At 31.7% G+C, this 10,163-nt stretch overlaps 1 protein-coding gene across 1 annotated transcript; it reads right to left on the reverse strand.

Moving 5' to 3' along the window:
• Positions 1-1,958: 1,958 nt before the first annotated feature.
• On the reverse strand, positions 1,959-7,123 carry LOC102602979 (denticleless protein homolog A). Its single transcript, XM_006338535.2, has 16 exons — positions 6,770-7,123; positions 6,343-6,455; positions 6,127-6,235; positions 5,967-6,031; positions 5,182-5,220; positions 4,857-4,953; positions 4,653-4,740; positions 4,424-4,487; positions 4,258-4,334; positions 4,068-4,149; positions 3,768-3,847; positions 3,485-3,569; positions 3,326-3,394; positions 3,181-3,248; positions 3,049-3,097; positions 1,959-2,580 (listed from the first exon to the last, which is right to left on the reverse strand). The coding sequence occupies exons 1-16, from the start codon at positions 6,834-6,836 to the stop codon at positions 2,188-2,190; spliced, it is 1,545 nt and encodes a 514-aa protein (XP_006338597.1). The 5' UTR covers positions 6,837-7,123; the 3' UTR covers positions 1,959-2,187.
• Positions 7,124-10,163: the final 3,040 nt, after the last annotated feature.

Genomic DNA, 10,163 nt, shown 5'->3' on the forward strand with positions numbered 1-10,163 from the left:
TCACATTTGTGACATATTAATGGAATATTATTTTTGTATATATCAACTAATGAATGTGGAAATCAGGAGTCATTTTTCATGATTAATTATAAATATTCATTAGATAAAACCCTTCTTTTTTAGATACATGAATCTATCTTTAATTTTCTAATCCATCAATATTGCATGCTTTATTAAAAATAATAAAAACCGTTACTCATTTATAAGGCCAATTATCTTTTCTTAATGTTTTTACCCATATATATGTAGCTTTATTTAGCTCGTAAATTAATAAAAAGAATTAATGTTAGATTCTCAGAGTCTTTGAGAATTATATAACTGATCATTAATAAATAATAAGTACTAATATATAGTAGGTCCAGTGCTAAGATTCTTTTCGTATAACTGCTCAACCATTGCTTAGAATTTAGATTGCAATTACATATTGATCAATAAATTAAAGGTAAAATTCTAATGATTAAGGAGCAGATTATTGGTTCCTAGAAGTGAATATAATAGTACTGACATTTTCAATTCGTTAAATTTTGGTCCCTTGTATTTTTTATTATTATTGAGAGTTCACGGGCAACTTTATGTCACAGGACAATTGATTTTGTAAGGCATAAATGTTATATTCATAATTTTTTTTGAAAAAACTATTTCTTTTTTTTGTTCAATTTGTTAGTAGATAAGAGATCTTAATTTCTCTTATTATAAGTGCTTTTGTTACTATATTTTAGAGGCGAAAAGAATAAAGTGACTAGTGATTATTTTATTTTGATAAGGATAAGAATAAAGTTAACTATTATGCAATCCCAACATGGATCCCAATTCCAAAAGTTGCGTCTTTTATGCGATAATTTAGCGCATGATGTGAAGTAATTTGCGCGTGCATTTAAGAACAAGTCATAGTAAATATTCTTTGTTTATTTTAAAGCTGAATCCTCTTTAATTTGTCTAAATTTTATTTGCACAACTAACTACCACTCAAAGGCGAATTCATGATTTGAAGACTTGAAATAATAAAAGGGTTTTAGCTGAATTCAAACCCTAAGGCTGGAAAGAATGTCCACCAAATTTAGATAAGGGAATGCGTCTCAGGGGTGGTTTACCAACAACATAAAGGCATTCCTATGCTTTTTATGGGTGCATTGTTTACTATATCCTAGTTTATGTCAGATACATATATACATATGATTTTTTCTGAAGTTAGCGGATACACGTGCACCCCTCCTAAAGGTGTGAGTCCGCCTCTACTACCACTTATTTCGATTGGGTACCTAAATCCTAATCACATGAAAAAGTGTATATTCTATACTCTAATTTAGGAAGTTTTTAAAAAAAATGTATTCTCAATATTCATTATCTAGATAAGTTAATCAAATAAAATATACACCGTCTGTCTCACTTGGTCTTTTTATCCTTTTGTTCTTCCATTTCAGTTAGGAAGTGGTAGTAGCTAGAGTAGTTAACAACTTTATTGGAAAACAAAAAAATGTTTTTAGTTCCCCAAATCCCTCACTCCCAAGTCCCACCCTCAAACTCTTTACTCTGGAACAACTTTAGTGGTATGTAAGACAAATTGCTAGGTTGCTAGTGATCTACATGCCAATCAATAGAATCCATCCATGAAAGTTATATATATATATATATATATATATATTTTATCATAATAAATTAATATGATCCTATGTGTTGTTTAAGTCGATCCAGTTATGGTCCTGTTCCAGAATTTGGTAAGAGGTGAATAAAGTCCTTAACTTGACGATCATCATTAAAAGAAACTGGAAGATTCTGTCAGCATAATATTATTCAGTACATATATCTCACCAACCAAGAGCAGCAGTTACAAATCATGAATTAACCTGCTCAAAGTTTGGTCACATCAAAACAGACAAAATTAAACATGTTTCCAAAAAAAAAAAGAGAGTTTATTTTGTATCTCTAATCCAAGCTAAGCTGAGAACTAATCCAACTAGTAATCAAAAGATCAATGCATCAATACATAATGCAATTCACTCTATTTACAGTGACTTTTTGGTTCTTTTCATAATTAATTTCGTTTTGCTCTTAGCTAGAGAAATAAATTGTATGTGATCAAAAACTTGGAGCTACTTAAAGAGTCTTAGCACATAATCCTTGACGGAATGTATATCTGAATCTATTTGCTATGTATAAACAAAACTACATTCTTCAAGATAGAGGTTGTCATTTACTGTGTAAACCTGAAGGAGGAGTGACTAAAAAGTAATCTCTGATTGTCTTCCTCAAAGAGGAAGGGGGGTTCAGAACAGATGAAGGACTTCTCTTGGCAGCTTCTGGGGTTTTCTCAAAGTTTTCTTGAGGTTCAACACTTGGTAAAGCTTTTCTCTTCTTTGATATTGGAGTGCTCATTTCAGGGACTGTGATAGGATCAGGCAAGTCTTGATGACATGTCAAGTTTGAGTCAATGCCAGCAGAGACATTCTTGATGCTGGCTGGTTTTTCATCTGAAAACAGCTTCCGGCGTTGCATGCATGAAAGTGCTGTTACTCTCCTTCGAATGGATGATGGAGATCGTGTGTTTGAGTAACAACTGTTGTGGATGTTCCAAAACCGCACCTGGCACAGATTTGATAGAAAAAACACATTATTGACATCTTCCTAAAGGGAACAAACACAAAATAAGAAAACAAAGATCACAAAATTTTGCAAGACAGTGTTTGATTATAAATCTCTTGACCTTTAAGAATTCTGAATCCTCAGTCATAGGTACCTCAAGAAATTTGGCTCTAATACCAAATGTTTGAAACTTAGGGAAGGATGAGCACTCCATTTGGAAAGTTTTTTTTTTTTTGCTTCTTCCAAATTACCTTGAATAAAATAGATATAGTACCTAGGTATTTGTAGGAAATCCTCTACAAGTTCCTAATCTGTTACACGCACCTTAATTTCATTCTACAAGGCACATGCATCTTAAGACTAAATACATTACGTTTTATGATTCATCATGAAATAAGTAAATTCATGTACTTGGAATGAACTAGTTCATTTATCCAACACTTTGATCAATATATCTCTACAACTTACTGTGAAATCATCTGATGACGTAGCAACTTTGCCTGTTTCTGATGTGCACCTGAGAGAGTTTAGTTTTCAAAAGTTAGGTTTAGATTTGAATAGGTACACCAGCTTAGAATCTATAGCATTGAGCAAACTTACCAATCTAGAGCTGTAACTTCTCCATCATGGCCTTTCAACATAATTGGATCTTCAAGAGGTTTGTTTACCTGATACATTGAGCTGATTAGTTAACTTCACATAGAGAAAACTCCAGTGAGAAGCTTTTATAATTGAAAAAACTGACCTGCCAAACGTAGCCATTTCCATCACTGGAACCACTAAGAATATGAGCTGCATCAGGACTTATAGCTGCCTGCAATTACATCAAAATCAAGGTCATTTTCACTTAGTTACAAGGATTGTATCCAAATCACAAGCAGCAAAAATAGAGAATAGCACTCACCTTGACAAAAAATGATTCTATTTTGCATCCTTTGAAAGTTTTAACAGGCCCTTTTTCTGCCTGAAGTACATTGTAGAGGTAGATTCTGAAAGAGAGCAAATTCGAAAGAGAAAAATATTAGACATTGGGCATGGTGTCTATAGGTTTTTGTATATGGTGAATATATTGATATTGTTTTTCTTGAGAGTGCATTGGGCAACATAATCTAGAAATCCCTGAGTATATTGTGGATAAAGAAAAACATACACCAAGCTGAAATAAGCTCTTCAAGGAATTGGAATACCTGCTGTCCATGCATGATGCAGAAATAAACGCTCCATTTAAATCTTGAGACAAACTAGATACTCCATGATATCGTTGTACCTGAACAAGAGAAAAAAATTATATCACATCAGGGACATCTGAATATTCAACAAATTGGACCCTCTTAATTCCAACCAAGCCTCCAAATTTAACGTCACGTGGTGGCAGCCTGGTTTTATCTTAAGCAAGACATTGCTGTATGCTTTTGAGAGACGGTGAAACACTAAAGAAATTGAATACTCTATAAAACACACATCTGAAATGGAGTGTCTATTATTACCTTCTGAGTTGATACATCAGGATGAGGGCATGCCTGAACAACAGGACATTTGAGATTCCTTGTATCCCAGAACTTTATGACACTGAAATTTACCATGGAAAAAAGTAGTGAGTATTGCATAATCTCACAGTGAAATCCCTGCCTAAGTTGCATGCATAATTTGATAAGCATGGCAAGTTTTCTCAGTCACCTGTCAACTGCTCCAGCACTAGCTATGGAAAGCTCGTCTTTAAGGTAAAGTATAGATGTAATGCTCACAGAGGAAGCCTGAAATAGTGGTTCCCAGTAAGGATAAAATAGGTTGTGTTGAAAATATGTAGAGATGAGTCTTTTCAAGTAATGATTATCAAACTAACCTTTCCACGTCTAGTCCGCCTCTGACAGGGAGAAATGTGAGCCTCATGGACGGTAGCAATTGACCTAAATACAGAAGACAGGTTCTTCAAAGGATCAAGTATGAATAATTCTAATTCTTTCTTTTTACTATTGATAAACAGAAATAGTTGCCCCTGTTCATCAAAACAATCGTAATGCATAATCTTGAATCACCATTCTAGTCACATGTGGGAGTAGCACTGTACTTACGGTATGCAAAAGTTTTCACTGCTACTGTCAGAGCACCTCAAGTCCCAGAGTGCAAATGACCCATCTCTAGAACCAGAAACAATAATATCTACATCGAACCAAAAATAAAATAACACATCAAAATGATGCCATATCATGTCTTTTGCTAGAGTATAAAAGAAAACCAATGGCTCCAGAAAGAAAAACAGAGGACCCCAAACCTACCATGATTTGTAGGATGAGGACAAATCGATTTTACACTCCCAGTGTGACCCATTAGTGCTCTCACACATTGATTTCCTTGTGCATCCCATACCTTTATCTGCGCAAGTTCATTGTGAAAATTTGTTAATAATGTAAAAGAAAAGTAATTGGGTACCTGAAATCAATTACATGAATACAGCATTCAAAATGATAAAATATCTATCTAATGGTTTTTGACATTTAGCTAACATGGATTTGTCCTTTTGAGTGCATAAAACGGACGGAGAAATATGAATAAAACTAATTAGCTACACAACAGAAGAAAAAAAGTGAAATAATTACTCACACTTTGATCACCTGAAGCTGTTAAGATATTGGTATCTTCCTGCAAAGAAAATCAAGTAAAGAGTTGAGAAAAATCAAATGGAAAACAGAAATAAAGCATGGCAAAAACTTAAGTAACACATTTCTACCCATAAATTGGTTCCTACAGCTTTCTCTATGTTGAGTTGTGTGAACCACCTTATCTAAAAGTTTAAATTGTTAGGTATGGAACAACTTCATTGACTTAAGACAATCTTCAACACTTGATAGGCCCTTATGTGTAGCTTGATTACTTTCTTGGACTAAATTGTGAAAATTCTGCACTTGTGGATAATGAAACTCCAATTATGAACTTTGCTCCTCGAACAATATTAGAAACGGGACAATGATTACTATGATTCCAAATAGCTTATTACTTTTTTTTTTAATCAAAAGTAATAAATATCTTCAGTTTTTTTTCTTCTAGAAAAACACTTAAGAAGGTTGATAGCAATTCTGGAAATCTAATTTAGCATAAAATAACTTCACACATCTATCAGTCTTGTGACTATATTACTGAAATACTCATGCACAAAAATAAATACATGGATATTTAGATTCTTAGTTTGAACAATTAAATATTTCCTATGCAAAATACCCTCAAAGTGAACATCTTAAGAATAGATGCCTCAAAATTTCATCTTTTTATCCTGATCTATTTGGTCTATTTGCATTTGAGTTGCATAAATTTCATTTGTGCATGACATTGGATACACACAAAGTAATCTTAATAATATAGCTTCTGAAGTATAGGAAGCTGAGACGTACCTTGATCCAACATACATCAAATATGGCATTATCATGAGCAACCCACTCTGATACCTTAGCTTTTTCTGTAAATAGTAAAATTTTCATCAAAAACCCCTCAACAAAAGATACCTTGAAATGCTAAACTGAGAATCTCTAAACTATAAACTTGATGATTTACCTGCATTTTGCAGGTGAGTAGAAGAAGAAGGAAATTGCACCCGGGTGTTAAACAAGCTAAGGTAGCCACCCTCGTCAGTGACAGCAACAATATGTGAGTTTTTACTTGTCTGCCAAAAAAAAAAAGAACGCCCAATTGTATAATTTACCGAAATCACTTGAAATAACACAACTGTTTACCCAATCCACACATAATGAGATATAAAGCTGATCCAACCTTGCAGAAAGATAGGGCCATTGGAGGTGGCGTGAACCCGTTGTGGTCAACTGCTACGGCTCCAATTTGATTGAAATTAGACAATTCGTGACTGATGTAAGGTCGTCTTTTAACTGGAAAAAAAATTGTAGTCAGAAAAGAAATAAGGGAGACGTAAAATGGGGAATCTACTAGAATGTCCTGAGTTTTCAACTTGTTGGTAAGGGTTCAATTTTCACCATTAAGAAATCCCTTCGCCATTTCTAGTTCACCTACCCAATTTCTTAGAAAAAACACTTGGTAGCTGGTTGGCTACACTTTCAAGGTGTGGTTCAATTACCCACCTTGTAATCTCCTACCCATTTCCCCTAACCCAAATTTAAAGAAAAAACAGTGAGCAGTAATATAAGAAAGTACTAGTTATCGAGTAAGCGTTTTGGGGGCAAACCTCTGTATCCATGAACCTCCCTTGATTTGATATCTTGGAAGAACGACTGATGCTTGAAGGCGTCCATTTACAAAAAAAAATCCGTAATCTGTTTTGGACGAGGAGAAACCCTACAATACAATAGTACTTGATCCGCTCTATAAATCAAAATTCTAGATCCGCCTCTATGTCGAGTACAAACGAGAGTTGATGTTTGTGTTGTTTGACAAAAAAAGGCTGAAGGGGTACAGCCGGCGAGTTGCTGTATCGGAGGATGGGAATGAGAGCGGCGTTGAAGAAAGATTTGCTAATGAAGCTAATGTTGGGATTTGGCGCGAGCTAGTTTTCCCACAAGGCGGGAAAGTAATTTGAAAATTTTCGCGTTTGGCGGTTTGTAGGTTTATATTATGAAATGGACCGTGTAAAATGGATAATATTCATTTTGGCATCTTTAAAATAATGCGATTTACTCCTTTGAAATTAGAGTAATGACAGATTAATCCCTTCATTCATCGAGATAGACTTTGTAATAGTTAATACTCTAATGAAAAGTGATCATAGTTGGATCAAACAAATCATATTATCGGAGTTGACCTATTGAAAAAATGTTTTTTTTGGGCTGAATTAAATTAGACGTGATAAAATATTTAAATTTAAACATTTAAAAGTTTGAAAAAAAATCACAAATAAAGATTTTATTTACGTGAAATTATATAACAATCTAATTAAAAGTAAGACCATCTCCAACTCACCTACTCTCTATTCTCTATATTTAGAAAGTAAAATAGAGAATGGACAGTCCAACCCCCCAAATTTGGAGAACTACTATTCACACTCTATATTTCACTTTTTCATTATTTTATTATTATTACTATTATTTTCTAATTAACATATTATTTTACATATAGTGTCAGTAATTAAATATCTAATATTCATAATTCTTTTTAAATGTAATATAATATTTTTTTTAAAATATTATTTAATATGTACTACTTTCATCCCAAATTAAAGTATTTTCTTTTTTTTTCTAATTTTCATCAATAATATAATTTTATTTTATTATTAATTTCACTATAAATAATGCACAAAATTAAAATGATAAGATGAAAAATTTAATTTAAAAATACAATACATAACATAATAATTTAAATACAAGATAAACACAATTCAATACATAACATAATAATTAATTTATCACAACACTAATTTAGTAATCCGGTAGGTCATTTCCAATTTAGCACTATTCGGAAAAAAAATTAGGGTATGATGGTAAATGAAAATCTCCGATTTAAATAATTTTTAGTTAGACATAAAAATATTAAGGACAAAAATACTCATTTTGAACTCTGTAGCCATTAATAGAACATTTATGGAAATAACGTAACATTTTTGAAAGTTGAGGGTTTATGTAATGTTTACGTAATTGTATTTCACTTTTATTTGAATTTGTATATTATATAAGTAATATTTTCTTGCAATTTCTGATATTTAGAAATTTAGAATAAAATAAAATTTTATATTAAATAAAAATTGAAAAATAAATAAATTATATCACATGAAAATTATATAAAATGATTATTTGGAAAAAAGAAAGAATGAATTTATATTGTGAAATAAGAAAATAAGAACGAAATAAAAATAATAATATAATATTAAGAAGAGAGAAAAATATTCTTTTTAGAAAGTAGAATAAAAAATTGGACTGGAGTTGGTTGTTTGAAAAAATAGAAAACTCTATATTTGGAGCGTAAAATTGAGTTTAGGATTGGAGATGCCATGAGAATAAAAAATTTAGTTTACCTATTTTTGTGCGAATTCCTGAAAACATTTCTTTTTGTTAACACTCCAAGAAGATAAAGGCTAACAACATAAGAGATGATTCGCATATTTTTTGGCAAAGTGTCCATTTTGAATTTTGATTTGTAGTTTTGGGTAGGGTCTCTTTTGGTATGTTGTGCCATAAATATATTTGTTTGGGGTCATACTTTTTATCCTTCGTCATGGGAAATCCATCTTTGTTAGATGAGTCATGAATCCACTATTTGAGTCATATGAGATTGGTTAATTTGCACTAGTATTCAATCCTCCCCCTCTTTGGCATGTGGTTGGAATTTGACTTGGATAAGTAAAGAACTGTTGACTTTTGTTATAACCTTGTAGCTAATGGTATTGTTCTCCTACTAGTGTTTGGTACTATGAACTACTGTGGATTAATTCTTGTGGATTAATTTTTTTATGCTTAATTCATTGATCACTAATTACATTTGTCCTCACATTTCAAATGAATATCTAAATTAAAGCATGTACTTATTAAACATTTACATTATTCATAATGAGTACCTATTAAGCATTACATTGTTCATGGCATGAAAAGTGCATTACATAGATATTCAACACGTGAGAGCATTTTTCCTTTTTAAAAAAAAATCTATTTCATCTTCTTCTTTCTTAATCTTACCTTCTTCCAACATCACCACCATTTTAGCCGCAATCGCTATCATTGTCACCACCATCTACCCTTATCATCTCTCTTATCTTCAATCACCTCACTTTTTTCCTCACCACTATCATATTCATTTGGAATCACCATTACTATCCTTTTCAAATACTTAGAAATTACTTTGTGAAATTAATTTTTTTGAAATATTCTTCAACACCAAAAATAAGAATGAGATTTTAAACAAAATGGAGGTGGGTCCAGCTTTAAACCAAATAATTTTAAAACCTCTTCTTAAAAAAATGAGTGATTTATTTTGAAACGTCTCAATTCTATTATTAACTGTTAGAAAAAAGAGAGGATAAAATGAAGAAATTCAAGGAGTTTTATTTCAAACAAATAATTTCATAACCCTAATTTAGAGTTGATAGAGATTTCTCCACTAAAACAACTCAATTTCACCATTATCGGTTGAATTTTCTTCAACTTTCTTTAAAATAATATCTCTTTATATATTAAAAAAAGAGTTCAAAATATTTAGAAGTAAATAATTTAGTCTAAAACTGTTCTTATCATCAATAATTTGGTCCAAAAGTATCTCTACTGTTACTTAATGGATAAAAAACGAGAGAGTTAGAGATCGAGACATACAAATTTAATCATCTCAACAATTAAATGACATAACAAAAAAAACCTATTTTATGATATCATTATCATAACAGTTCTTTATGTCCTAATATAAATATAGTGGTGACTAATGGACGGGTTAAGTCAAATTTGGGTGGAGTTGAAATAGGTCAACAAAAAAAGGGATAATTCAATCCGTTCATATTTCATAGGAAAAAAAGTTAGAAATATATCCAAACTTTGATCGAAATTGCTATAATAATACTAAATTTTGGAAATGATCTTTTACCATCCTGCACTATTTAATAGTGTATTTTAAATGTATATATGTGCCCACATGGACATCATAAA

The sequence above is a fragment of the Solanum tuberosum genome, unplaced genomic scaffold (assembly GCF_000226075.1).
Source record: "Solanum tuberosum cultivar DM 1-3 516 R44 unplaced genomic scaffold, SolTub_3.0 scf00004, whole genome shotgun sequence".
In the NCBI taxonomy this organism is placed as follows: Eukaryota; Viridiplantae; Streptophyta; class Magnoliopsida; order Solanales; family Solanaceae; genus Solanum; species Solanum tuberosum.

What these genes read in the sequence shown, in the direction of transcription:
- LOC102602979 (XM_006338535.2), bottom strand. Translation starts at nt 6,836, where the DNA reads ATGGACGCCTTCAAGCATCAGTCGTTCTTCCAAGATATCAAATCAAGG. An exon ending in GGCGGACTAGACGTGGAAAG is followed by an intron (nt 4,335 to 4,423) that starts GTTAGTTTGATA and finishes CCACTATTTCAG; the next exon opens with GCTTCCTCTGTGAGCATTAC. An exon ending in GAAATGGCTACGTTTGGCAG is followed by an intron (nt 3,249 to 3,325) that starts GTCAGTTTTTTC and finishes TCAATGTATCAG; the next exon opens with GTAAACAAACCTCTTGAAGA.